Source organism: Rhodnius prolixus, unplaced genomic scaffold, assembly GCF_049639745.1.
Source record: "Rhodnius prolixus isolate KJV_2025 unplaced genomic scaffold, Rpr scaffold_7, whole genome shotgun sequence".
In the NCBI taxonomy this organism is placed as follows: Eukaryota; Metazoa; Arthropoda; class Insecta; order Hemiptera; family Reduviidae; genus Rhodnius; species Rhodnius prolixus.
Window position 1 is genome coordinate 30,473,339 of NW_027411582.1, and position 14,203 is coordinate 30,487,541.

At 30.2% G+C, this 14,203-nt stretch overlaps 1 protein-coding gene across 9 annotated transcripts in view; it reads left to right on the plus strand.

The window, feature by feature from the left end:
- The window catches only part of Alp1 (Alkaline phosphatase 1), a 39,547-nt gene that overhangs the window by 8,468 nt on the left and 16,876 nt on the right, over nucleotides 1-14,203 (plus strand). For 2 of the 9 annotated variants that reach the window (XR_012454284.1, XM_074114864.1), the window contains exon 3: nucleotides 14,120-14,173. Coding sequence is in view for 8 of the 9 variants with exons in the window: in XM_074114864.1 (XP_073970965.1) it covers nucleotides 14,129-14,173 (45 nt within the window). In the remaining variant the exon portion in view is untranslated. Of the gene's footprint in view, nucleotides 1-833; nucleotides 996-7,484; nucleotides 7,501-9,369; nucleotides 9,451-10,103; nucleotides 10,176-13,045; nucleotides 13,202-14,119; nucleotides 14,174-14,203 lie in introns of those variants that run through there. The other 7 variants (XM_074114859.1, XM_074114865.1, XM_074114862.1 and 4 more) reach the window with 7 other exon arrangements.

A 14,203-nucleotide genomic window follows, 5' to 3' on the forward strand; every position in this document is an offset into this window, starting at 1 on the left:
CTGTATTTTTTAGTAAAAATCACGTAAATTGTTACTGATCGTATGTGTTCACAATAGATTTTTGAGGCAATGAAGTTCAATATAGTGTTTTGATTTACCTATACATTGTAACCATATTTGCCTCTAACTTTATAAAGTTTGTAAAACCTGCTATTACACTAAATATTTAGTTTACAATGAAACCTACTCACATCATTTCTCAAAACTACCCTTAATTTATTATATACAGAGGGTAAATAAAAATCGTAGCAATCTTTTTCAAAAATTGGACAATATTTTTTATTGAGCCATTTTATTTAAAAATTGCAATTTCAGCTGCAAAATTAAATTTCCTAGTATATACTATAAAAAAGTTAAAACCATACTAAATACTCTTTCGAGAGAAGTTTACGTAAATACCCTTTCGCTTAGAAGTACTTTTAATTAAACTATCTTAGGACAAAAAATGTTTAAAATACATGTAAGATCTACGCAACGAGTTTAATTTGTTGAAACAGTAAAATTTTAAACAGTTTAAGACAGTTTCTTTTAACTACTTTAGTAAAAATATTTTAACGTGTCATTTAGAAATATCTTGAAGTCACTGACATTAAATTTGAGTACTTTAAGGAATGGATTGCTTTTTTTGTGTATAATATTTGTTTTCAAAATTATCTTTTTCATTGATTTCCTTTTCAAGAGGTTTATATTAAGATTATGTTTAATAAAAAATAATTTAACGTTCTGAAGCTCTTAAGTTAAAATATTTTTTAAATTTTATTGAGGGAAGGGTGTGTAATTACTGTTAGTGTGTTTGTGTGTGTAAGTTGGAGGGGATTTATATAGAGAGACTAGTGGGCGCGCGAGGTATTAATGACACTGGTCGCAACTACCATCGATAATCATGCCAGCCTGCCAAGTATTGTCACCTGTTGTCTCGTTGCTGATTATCGTTCTCTGTACTTCTCTCGCTGTTCACTTAACACTTGCAGCAAGTACAAATTCACCACCTCAAGGTATCTATATCTCTTTATTTTAATATCTTATTTAGTTTTCTTGATGCACAAAACGGCTTTTTTTTTTTGTGTCCAGAGGGAGTTTGTTTAGGAAGTCTCAAGTTTTTATGGAATATAACTTGTTTGGTACCGTGTTAGAAGAGATGGTATTATAATCGTGATTTTTAATTTGACGTTGAATCGTAGAAAGTTCTCTAATTTAATATTTCGCTTAGGTGTAAATAGAAAATGCCATAAGTTTTGGGAAGTAATCGATCAAGGAGATCGAAAGAGAAAGATTTTTTACTTCACCCAGAAATTTGGACTATGGACACTTCTGGGAGAAGGAGGTGAATAAAGTCCCTCTAAAAAAAAAAAGTCCCATTTTTGTAAAATGTACAGAACTATCTCTTGTGTATTGTTTAAGGAGGTTTTGTGTTTTGTTCAAGAAAATTCCTGAACTTGGGTAGTACTTCTATACTAAATTATTATTTACTTTTTTATTTTGAGATTTTTTTCGAAAGTGGCTCCTAGGATTTTATATAAATTTAGTATGTACATTACATACCCATAGATTTATAACATATACTTTAATTAATTTTCTAACGTAATTCCCTTTAGTCAGTATTTTTTGGGGAAGTAAGTGAGATTGGTTTCCTGTAACACTTCATTACTGTATTAACACAGTATTACAAACTGTAAAATTAATATTGATAAAAATTAAATACTTCCAAGTGAGTTAAATGTGTTAAAATCAGAACTTTTATATTTCTTGAATTGTTTCAACATCTTAAGTCAATGACTTAAGAAGCACTGCCGGTCTTCGAACAGGGTTCTATCATTACAGACAATAAGATGAAAGAAGCTCTTAGATAGAGAAAATCTAAGAGACATGCAGCTCTGCACCGGGATCTCTGCATAGAAAATCCAAAATGCCAACCACTTAGCTAATCCCTTCAATTTTTTTTATTTATAGTATTTATTTTACTTTATTTTTTATTTTATCTAGTCTGTCTTCAGTTTGCATAATACTTTCGCTTTTTATTTAATTATTCAGGATTTTTGTAAATATTGCTCATATTGTTATTCTTGAAACTTCTTATAAAGCTTCTGTAGGAGGTGGTATGGTGCTGAAGTGCTATTTTGACTGTATGTACACTTGTCACTTATATGTTTGCTAAGAAGTGTGTTGCTACAACTTGTAAGTGTACCAAAAAAAAATAACCTCAACTAGAATTACCTCTTTACTGATTTGGTTTTTAAATTTGCGAGATATTTTTTGAAATGTACGTCATAATAGATTAAAATTCTCCTCTGATCTAAGTATTTTTAAAAATAATTTTAATAGAAATTTTCTTATGTAATTATAATATCTATTCAAAATGAAATATAAAACGTGAACCAAAGTTCTTTATGAATCAATGTAATTTTTATTTATTGATTTTCATGAAATTTGATTAAGGTAGTTCTATAAATTCTAATTAATTGAAATTATTAACGAGCCTAATTAAAACTTATCAGTCAAGTTTTATAATAAATAAACTTCCTAATTGAAAGTTTGATATTAAATTTATCTAATCCATAGTTGCGTTAAGTGTTATAATTATATAATTATAATTGGTTTTTAAAATATTATTTTCTAATATTTCGGTGATAAAAATGTAAGCAGGAATTCTAAAAATATGATAGGAAGAGTATAATTAGATCAATTAGGTGTTACAAGTTTCAGAAATAATGTAGAACAACTCGAAATTTACTAGGAGAATTAGAATAGAATAGTGGTGCCCTAAAATATATAAATTAAAATATTGCAGAATGAGGTGAAAAGATAGAAATTTAATTCAGTATTGTTTCGCGGCAATTTGTGATAAAAATGACACTATCAGAAATTATTAAAAGTGTCATATTATAAGAGAGAATTCAACTAATGTTCTTAATAAAATTTGAGTCTGAAAAGAAATATAATATGGATGAATTATTTATTAGGAATGTTAGCTTCAATTTTTCATCCCTAATTTTTGTTTTGCTGAGTCAATACTGAAAAATAGACTCAAAGTCTAGTAGTTCCGTCTAATAGTCCTCCTGAATACGTAAAAAACAAATAGTATATAATGAGATATATTTTGGTACTTGTTCTTAGTTTTATCGGGTCTTTTATCAAACATAAAATAAGAACATAGTGCTTCAATTTCATCATTCTTAAAACTATATTTTTCATTCAATTGAATGTAGGATGTTTTCCATGATTTCCCCGCACTTGAGTTAAGATGTCTGGCATCCCGTGCTGCTATACGAGCTCAAAGGCATCCTTCCTTGAATGAACGGTACTTTCAAGTCAGTCCAGAGTTCCAAATGGAAAATTCAGTCCATAGAGGCTGTTGGATGCTTGGCGACCAATCCTCTAATCATAGCTGATGTTCCCATCATGCTGACACATTTCTGATTAGGATTGCTGCTAGAAGGGCCTTAAAAGATCATTTAATTGTTTTAGAAATCAGTTTTTTGAATGGAAAAATTATTTGATTGGAACTAAAAGTATCTTTATCTCCTTTACTTTAAGAAGAGTTGCAGTTGTTCTCGTCTAGTTTATCAACCATCCCAAATATGGACGAAGTACGACACCTGAGATTGTACCTAGATGGTCAAATCATATGGTGCCCCAACACAATATTTAAAAGCGAGATACGAACAAACTGCTGATTCTCGTTTGCTAGGAATATAAAATAAAAGTATTATTTTCTTAAACAATTGTTCATCGTATCTGGAGTTATCGAGCAGAAATATCAGATTCAACCAAGCCTTCTAAATCCTGACATCCCAAACCAAAATCCTCCGACGAATCACTTGAGTAATAATGACCTAACTATTCTTTTCTTTCCAATCTGGTTACCTCTCGATGTAGACAATTCCACTCCATGTCCGTCCTCTGATATTCCCATTATTAGCTATCACCCTCTTTGAAAACCCAAGTCATCGCCTGGAGCTTCAAGATCATTAAGTGTTAACTTGACATTTAACTCGACATATTGAAATACATTGCGCAGTTTTTAATTGATAATAAAATGGAAAATGTACACGTTTGCAACACTTCGACTTAACGAAATGTAAGATAAAATAAAGAACTATAGCAAAAATTAGAAAAAAAGAAGCCAAATTTTATGATTTTATTCATTTGATAATAATGTATAACAGGAACATTCCGAATGTGCAAAATCCACTCTCCTATTTGTACTTCTAGCGGCATATTAAACCGTTATCTTTTAACTTTCCCTTCAAATAAACTGTTGATTTTTCATTTTATTGAATTTCTTAAGGGGCATATTTATAATTTCAAAATATACCAGAAGACTATTTGGAGCTTCATTGATATTTTTAATTAACTAATTTTCCTTAAAGACAAATTATTCTTTTCAAAATATTGATGTTCGATCAAAAACATTTTTTTTAAAATAATTTATTAATGTCAATGTTTTGACAAATATGATAAGTTTTTCAAGGCCTGAAAATGTTTAAAAAGTAAAAAAAAATACCAAAACAAACAAACAAAAATTTAAAAGAATACAAAGAGTAAAGAGAATAAATTTCACTCTATAAAATTATTATTTAAATTTATTCACATCAAAAAGCAGCTACAAAGCAAATTAATTGCAGTCATTTATGCAGTTAAATTGAACGAAAAACTTTGTGAGATCGTATTCTTTCGTTTTTTTGTTGAGCTTCTGATGTAAACTATGACAATTAAAATCTTTTAACATTAATATTCTTATTCTTAGCATTATTAAATCCTAATAAATTGGTGAAGTACACATCTATCTTCTGAAGAATATGTAACTATGGAGAAGCTATCTCATTTTAAAAAATAATTCTTAAATGTAATTAGCAACATGTGCGTTGCATTTTTTTTTAAACATTTTTTCATGATTTTTACTGCACTCTCTGCCATATCATCAAGATTTTGTGCTCCCAATCCTTCGAAATTGTTTAAATTCTTTACTTAGAGCTAAAAATTCTGTTATTAATCCAAGTTTATCACAAACTGTTAGATCTAAAATTATCAAACAAGATAAATTAATAATACGGAACAAGTTGATAGCAGATGCTATACCATTTATTTTGTAAGAAAGTATCAGTTCCTATAACTTTCAGTTCCACAAAAAGATGTTGCATTCTTTAAATTATTTTATCTTTTGAATTTAGTTCTTTAGATAAATCTGAGCTGCTGTATCTAAATAACATAAAATTAGTTTAATACAACATGTTTTTTAAATAGCCTTTTCTGCTCTTGTTTTATTAATAACTGTTTAATAAGAATTTGCCAATTAATAAATTATCATTATTAGAATGATTATTGTCACATGAGAAATTAATATTAGTCGTAAACTTCGTTTCATTAAAATCAATAGTTTTGATAGAAAATTTAACGTTTTAGCTAGCTGTCTGTATATGGGGCCACCTCAAAAATTATAATTCAATTTTCGCATTATTTCTTGTTCATTTTGTGTTTTATGAATATTCATGTCTTCGTTTTGTTTGGAATAGATTAATGTTTGTATTCTTAAAGAACTTGAATTGCGAAGTCTTTGAAGGTTATATTAAAGTAACCTTATCGTTATTAGTAAGTCCTGAAGGCTAGAACTCTATCTGCGCATTCCTCAAGCTGAAGCTGATGGTACAAACAAATGTCTTTTCTGTTGGTTCCGTTAAATTTAGTTCCTTCTATCAGTGATCTTCTGTAATTAAGTTACTTATCGTTTATATAATAATATAACATACATATTTGAACAGAACGTAAAATATTCTAGTGTTTCTCAAATTTCAACACCTGGCAAGTTTTCTTTCATTATTCGAAATTATTGAAGAAGCTCATCTTTTTCCTTCAAGAGTAAACAAATCTGTGTGCCACATGCCATAATCAGTTTCCATCATTAGAGTGCTGAAAATTTGGAAAAACTAAATCTGTAAGTGGTTTCTTTTTTTCTTTCACTTCTTCAAACCATATTCCTTTCTACGTGAAACTACCCAGTTATCGTTTTCATCTTAATGTGTTCCACCTTTGTAGAATTATTTCACCTTCAAATTTGATAAAAATTCGTCAATCAATTTTGATACTACTTACTTCTGAAGCCTTCAGTTGCCTCAGCGAGCAGTTGCTCGTACCAATTTTCTCAAGTATTGAAGTTAGCTAGAATTTAAAATTATTTTTATATTTATCATTCAGATTATACAATCCAAGTGATATCTTTTCTCAATTTTTTTGCCTTTTATTATCTTCGGTTCGGAATGTGATTTCTTCTTGCTATAAATATCCAATTAATAATTGTACTTTAAATAGTTGTTATTCTTAAACAAGGTGGATATATTTCCTAGCAAAAAATTTAGACCCTGCGGATACCATGTACTTAACCAGCTATCCTAGTGTGTTATTGCTGAGAAAGCATACCCGCTTTTAGTTGAGCATAGTTTCAAAAATCACTCTATCGTTTATACGACTAATACATAATACGAATAAAAACTTTTACATAAATTCTTCTGTAACAGTGCTTATTCATATAAAGTTATTGAAGAAATATAGTTTTGCAGGTAATGCACTTTGAATTGTACAATTATTCAACTTTAATGTCAGCGCCTTAAATTTTACATTTATTAACTTGAGGGTAATTAGTGTTCTACTTCTCCTACATTCATTTTTCTTTACTTAATTGATAATTGCAAATTGTTTTGCAGTTCTTATCTTTTTCAACGTAGTTTTGAAATGGTTTTTCTTATTTGTTGCCAATAAAACATTTTTTCCTTTTTAGTTATAACCTAGTTTTCTTGAAAACAACTTTAATTTGTAGATAACTGTGAATTGAATTCACAATGCCATTAATGAAACTATTGCCGTAATATTTTAATTCTAAATGTTACAAGTTATTTTCTTTTTTTATAAGATCTAATACTTTTTAATGAATTCTTTTAAATTAAATTTAATATTTAGAGTAGATTATCAAACATTACTTCTCCACATCTCCTTGTTCGAGCCATCCCCCTTTGACATACTATATCTATACCCCACATATCTTCCCTAACCGTTTCTTTTCAAGACAATTTCTAGGCCTTCCTCTTCCTTCCTTCTACCTCCAGTACCCCATTTCATCATTTTTTAATTCTGATGTTCTCCATTTTACTGACAAGACAAATCAATTCCGTTTTCCACTTTCTACTGCCAATACTTGTACATGAAACTCTAGCTGCTTTTCGCCAGAAATTCATCTCTTTAGATTGACTTTTTTCGATTTCAACCTTTTTTTAAAAATTCAACCTTGATATTTCATCACCGGTACTTAGTGATACATTTTAAACTTACGTAACAGGCAGACCCGTATCACAAATCAAATAAGGAGTAGAAATGAGTATTGCTTTTGAATATTCTTTCCTCAAAATTTGCTGAGAGGTTTATTTATGTGTATCTGGTAGTTTTCTGAACTGTAGAGTGTCACTAAAGGGTTTATTTGAACTGGAACATCACGTCTCGCTACCTTCATTAGTAGGTTTTAATTTAATTTTGTAATGAATTTCATTTTTAATGTGTATTATATTTTTATTAACATTTATATTTAGTGGTTTTGTTTTAATGGTTATGACTCAATAACTTTTTCTATGCCTATTATATTGTCTATTAAGTAAAATTTAAGCAACCTTCACTTTTGTAAGGACCAATTAAAGCGATAAACCTCGCCCCGTAACTTAATTAGAAAGAACTAACTTTACCTTTTAAATACAAATACTAAATTTCAAAAACAATTAAAAAGGTCAGTGAGTAGATGCTAGATTTATTTTCTATTACCTAAAATTCGTTATTTTTTTTTACTCGTTGAAAACATGCGTTGGTTGGTATTAAATACTTTCGAAAGCGAACTCAATTTTTGTTTTTTGTTTTTTTGAAACTTTGAGAATTTTATTCCAAAAAATTCCAAGAGATCGCTTTGGAATCGCAAATGTAATAATTATATTGGGGAATACGAAGGATTACAAGCTCCATTCTATTCTATTTATATAAATAAAAAACAATCATGCTACAATTTAGATAATACGTTCAAATTACGTGTTTTCTAGTTTTAAGAATTGATTAAATGTCATCATCAGTCTAGTCGCCCTTGCTCTAAATAATTTTCATTTTACGTTTAGAAATTCCAGCAAGATCTCTGTCCAGAAACAGGGTAATTATTTAAGAAAATCAGTTCTCTATAAAGGAACTTATTCCATATGAATTTATTAGGTTAGTCAGATTTTATATTTTTGAATCTTACAGTGTGTGAGTAAAAATACAAATTAAATTTTGCTTTTAAAAAATTGGAACAGAACCCAATAATTTTTTTGTTTACAATTTTGTACAATACCTTGAAATTTCAATTCCATCTAACTTCTTTAAAATTATTTGTAAATAAGAAAGCGTACTTGAACTATATACTATATTAAATCCAGGGACATAATAAATGCTGAGAATTTGAAGCATACGTATTTACGTAAAAATTAAAATTAAAAAAAAAATTGTGCAGGGCGTCAACGACGACGTAGAGGTTTCAGGATTGTCAATAAACCTAGAAGCATTAATTCCAGAATCATCTTTTCGGCTTGCTAGGTGAAGTTTCTATCAATTCTTTTAAAGTTTGCTCCAGGCTAGGGTAGAAATATTTTTTAGAAATTCCTGACATAATGCAGCCAGAAGTGAAATTATTTTCGACTTGGTATCCGGTCATTTTGGTTATTTCGGTGTCAGTTTTCTGGCCTTATCCGGAAGTAGTCTTGTGAAATTAGCAAGCAAAAAATCCAAACATAAAGGTTTCAGATTTTATAATGTGGTAATATTATGCTTTTCATTTTTGTTGCAAATTCTCTTGTTATTTTCAAAGTTTAGTTGAATTTTATTTGCTTACTTTATAATTTATGTAAATATATATTTTATGTTATTGTATGTTGCGCTTTTTTCCTATTGAAGATTTAATCTCAAAAGCAGAATCTAAACAATAATTACTTGTACTAGATGGGCGCCGAGTACTGAAAAATAAACAACTTTTTGTTAAAATGATGAAGAAATATTGTAGGAAAAAAAGATTATCATAAATATAACATTCCATTGGCACTCCCTCGCTTTTTACATCAAATGATTGCCATTAAGATGAATCTTGTTGCAATTGTTTACTAATTTTTTTTATTGTTGATTTATTGTTTTTTAGTATTTTCAAATATTGCTGTTTAAATGTATTTTTCATTTTTAAGCGATAAATATTTCTTTCCTTTTGATTTATGTTAAGAAATAATGGAAAACTTATAAAAATTAATATTAGGACAAATTCCGCTGAGAGTTAGATTCTTAACACGACATAGAATTTTAATACTTGTTTGTTATTTCTAGTGCCCCCCTTGTACAAAGAAGAAATTTGGGTCAAACATTCACACGATTTACTGATTACTTCATTTCTTATAGATGTACCAGGTAAATATGGATAAGCTGTTATGGTGGTTGGCTAAAATTGTGGATTTTAGTTTGTTTCTTACTGAAATGTGAACAGAAGTCTCCCTTTAACTTATTAAATCATATACTTATAATCATATACTGGTGCCAGTCACTTCAACCTACTCATTGAATCTCGCCTGGTGTCGCATAAGTTAGTTTCATAATCTCTTCAAATTTTTATTTTTATGAAAACGGCTTTAAAAATCATTTGCCAACCATAAATTAACTGTTAACCTAGTAATTCAAAAATGGAATTTTAATTGTGACAAAATAAGTTTGACCCTTTAGTTCATTTACAAACTGACGTAACCCAAAGAGGTGGTCGATACTAGAAAATCTTTAAAACTGTTATCGAAAAAATAGCCAAAAATTGAAGTCTATTCAGTAAAAAAGCATTACAGTTTTACTTATTTTTAACAAAATCTTTTAACCGGATGACCTAATAGCACAGATTCGAAATGCTATTTATGCTTTCTGCGACTTCTCATTTCCTTTCGGTAAGAGAATACAATCATTCGGCAAAAAGTTATGTACTTCGTGATTAGACATCACTAATAAGTACGAGTATAACTTATATCGATGTAATCTTCTGGTCACATCGATATAAGATGATGTAAACAACCTTACTAAAGGTTACGAAAATGATAATGAGGTGTCTTGAAGACAAAAAGTTCCAGTACTGCCTCTATGGAGCTAAAAAGACGGTGAGTTTTTCCATTATTGTAAATAGGTTTAAGACGAATAGATGTAAATATAGTCGGTACTTAGACGCAAGTAGGAGGTTCGTTTTGAATTTAGATGGTATTATTTATCATGCTGGTATTCAACGAGTTGATCATAGATATAAATAAATGTTGCTAGCTGGTTGGTGAAAACCTTTGCAAAAAAAAACAAACTTTAAATTTAACGTTAATATTTTAAAAGAACGCTTACGTAAGTTCGATGCTATTTCTTAACTGGGAGAAAATCGCTACAATTAAAACAAGTACTCGAGTTTTTCGTATCCAGTCTCCGAATCGCACTCAACGGCATTTAGAATTTAGGTTAATGCTACTGAATTACCAAAAGTAGAGGACCAATATTTGTGGTAAATACATTCTTGTATTCAATTTGCATATCGAAATAGACGTAACATTTGATTTTGTAAGCAGTCATTGTTCACTGGCTACATTACTACAGTCGAACAGTCGATATTACTTTAGTGTATGTGAATGTTACTTAATTTATTATTCAAGCAACAGTATGTACTATGAAATGTCCTCAGTCCAATGTGAGATGTTGTAATCATTGGACATAGATAGTTTTCGAGTGTTAAACCGAGAATTGATGCATGAGTGAGATCAGTTTAACTGTTGAAGGTATTTACAAGGGGGCGAAATAATTTGAAAAGTTATTTTAATGAACTAGTAAAGAATAAAAGAATGCTTCGATACAAGTACTAGTATTTCACAAAATTCTCAGCTATTCTTAACAAACAATTCTGAACAAGAGCAGAAATACTTCAGTGTACACTCAATTTTAACGTGAGTTCTTCTGAATGACTTAAGACTTAATTTGTACATCTTGATGCTATAATACGATCTCATTGATGGACCTTTGCTAATTAACTTGATCTGGTGAACTTTACGTTTTGTAATTGCTTTCATACATCTCGTATGGCGTCTTGAAATGACGATCTTGCCATTACAAGCTAGGTGTACCTTTACTTCTTAACCGATCCGTAGTTCCCTCCAACATTAAAAAAATATTTGTTCAAGTATAAATTATTACTAGGTAATTATAGAACGATCATAAATTTAGACAGGTTTGTTTATCATGTACTGGCCAATTTATTTGTTTCTTCAGGGTTTGTACCAAAGAATTAATAGTAATGTCCTAAGATATACGAGTATAGAAAAGTAAAATTGCCCATATAATATTTGTAAAAATTTATTATTTTTTTGATAAAAACAAAATAAAAATGCAAAAACAAAGTTTTGGTTTAAAAAATTATGTAGTTATATGCTATTTAAAACATGAAATTGTTAGTGATTTATGGACTAACTAGGTAATAAATAAATAGAGCTGGTTATGGGGAAAACAATAGGTTGGAATACCCAAAGTATAATTTTATTAATGGTAAATAGTAAATTGGTCAAGTTAGAATTTGAAGAACATTGTTATAAAAAATTTGAGAGGTTGTTCATTTCTGTCCTGGAATTATTATATTTTTTGTATTATCTTTCGAATATATTACGTTTGTTTCTGTTAGTGAAAATCGAAAAAGTGTTGTTTGACAAGTAGTTTTTTTTAAAAAAAGAGCAGAGGTCGTATTGTTTAGTTGTTTTTTTTCGCCTTTATAATCAAGTCGGTGTTTGTATTATATTTTTGTTTAAATATTAGTGATCTGGCCAACTACAATTTGGGCTTCCATTTTGTATATTGTGAGAATAACAATTTAGGTTGATGCCTTTGAATTTATTGTATTGTGTGCAGAGATTAGAACGCTTTCGATATATTATGTTTTCTGAAATTTGTAGACATTTTTTCTGAAAGGCCATGCATTATACGATGCAAGAATCAGAAATATTGCATCTTTGAGATTACACGGTGGATTGTTTAGTAGAATGGTTAGGCAATAAATTTCTCAAAACATTGGTAGTTTTTTTTAAAAATTTAAGTATGCTTCTCAATAATAAAAATATTTTATTCAAAAAAGAATCAGCAAAATTAATTTTTTTTTTTTTTTTTTGAAAGGCCAGGAGATGTTTTTGGGATCTTGTACTGATCAATTCATAAATATAAGTTAGTTTTATGGAAAGTATATGGACTAGGTTTAGCTATAAATCATTATAAGTTCTTTTTAAGATACAGAGTTGTTCACCTTTTGAATTCTGTAAAACAAAAAATGGGACGAAGTAAAAAAAAAAAAAAGTCAATAATAACTTGTGATGGTAAAAACAATATTAATTTATGTCGTAACAAAATCATTTATCTCCATTAGCCTATTGTACACACAGTTACAAAATTATTACAAAACCATACCACATATATGTGTTAAAAAAAACGTAATCAAAATATAAACAATTAAAAAATGTTTATATTTATGATAATTGTGGAAGAGTGGACACCATCTTTAACATCCCAATTCATTTATTTCAAATTTATTGCTACATCATGCTCATTGATCCTTTTTTTAAGCTTCTAAAATCAATTTTGTTTTAAAATTCGAATCTGTAATAACTTGTTAGTGAAGTAAAATGGAGCTTACGAGGGTCGTTTGAAAAGTCCGTGCAAAGTCAGAGAGATAGCACCACTGGCGCGCATCGAGGTTATGTTTAGTTAGTAGCATCTCTTGGAAGAACACACACAAAGTTTCAGCCAGATCGGTCTATTTCTTTGTGTTTGGCATTCGTTTGAATCGAGGAAGTCGAGTGATTTTCAAAAAATGGACGAAATAGAATTTCGTGTGTTGATTAAACACTACTTTATGAAAGGCAAAACGCCTCAGGAGACTAAAGAGAAGCTTGATAAACATTATGGTGACTCTGCACCTTCGATTAGAACAGTTCATAAGTGGTTTCAAAATTTTCAGAGTGGCCATATGGGCACAAGTGACGCTGAACGTTCTGGACGCCCTGTTGAGGTTACTACTCCAGAAATCATTGATAAAATCCATGATATGGTGATGGATGACAGAAGAGTGAAGGTGCGTGAGATTGCTAGTGCTGTGGGCATCTCGAATGAACGGGTACGTAATATTTTGCATCAACATTTGGATATGACAAAGCTATCCGCAAGATGGGTGCCGCGATTGCTCACGCTTGACCAAAAACGAAATCGTGTGAAGTGTTGCAAGGACGGTTTGCGGCTGTACCAGAAGAATCCGCAGGACTTTAAGCGTCGTTTCGTCACTGTGGATGAAACATGGATACATCACTACACTCCTGAGACCAAAGAACAATCTAAACAATGGGTTACCAAGGGGGAATCTGCGCCAAAAAAAGGCGAAGACCGTTCCTTCGGCCGGAAAGATTATGGCGACTTTCTTTTGGGATTCGCAAGGAATAATCCTCATCGACTATCTGGAAAAGGGTAAAACTATTACAGGTGCATATTATTCATCGTTATTGGACCGTTTGAAAACCGAGCTGCAAGAAAAACGCCCACGATTGGCCCACAAAAAAGTCCTTTTCCTTCACGACAACGCACCAGCTCATACCTCAGCAGTTGTGGTCGCAAAATTAATGGAAATAGGGTTCCAACTCGTTTCACATCTTCCCTATTCTCTAGACTTGGCTCCCTCGGACTACTATTTGTTCCCCAATATGAAGAATTGGCTGGCGGGAAAAAGATTTTATTCAAACGAGGAGGTGATTGCAGAAACGAATGGCTATTTTTCAGACTTGGACAAATCCTATTATTCGGAAGGGATCAACAAACTAGAGCAGCGTTGGACGAAGTGTATAAGCCTAAAAGGAGACTATGTTGAAAAATAAAAAAGGTTTACCCCAAAAAATTAAGTAGTTTTTATTTTTGCACGGACTTTTCAAACGACCCTCGTAAAGTTAGTGACGAGTAGAGAACGTGTTTGTATTTTGGTGTTAACGAGATCGCATTAAGATATTACTGGAATAAAACATTTCATTGAAACTATTTTATTTTTCAGTTGCGCAGGATGATGAAACATATGTTGTGGATCGTCACGCCAAAGTGGAAGAACGTAAGTTAGAGCTTTTTATTTTCTTGAATC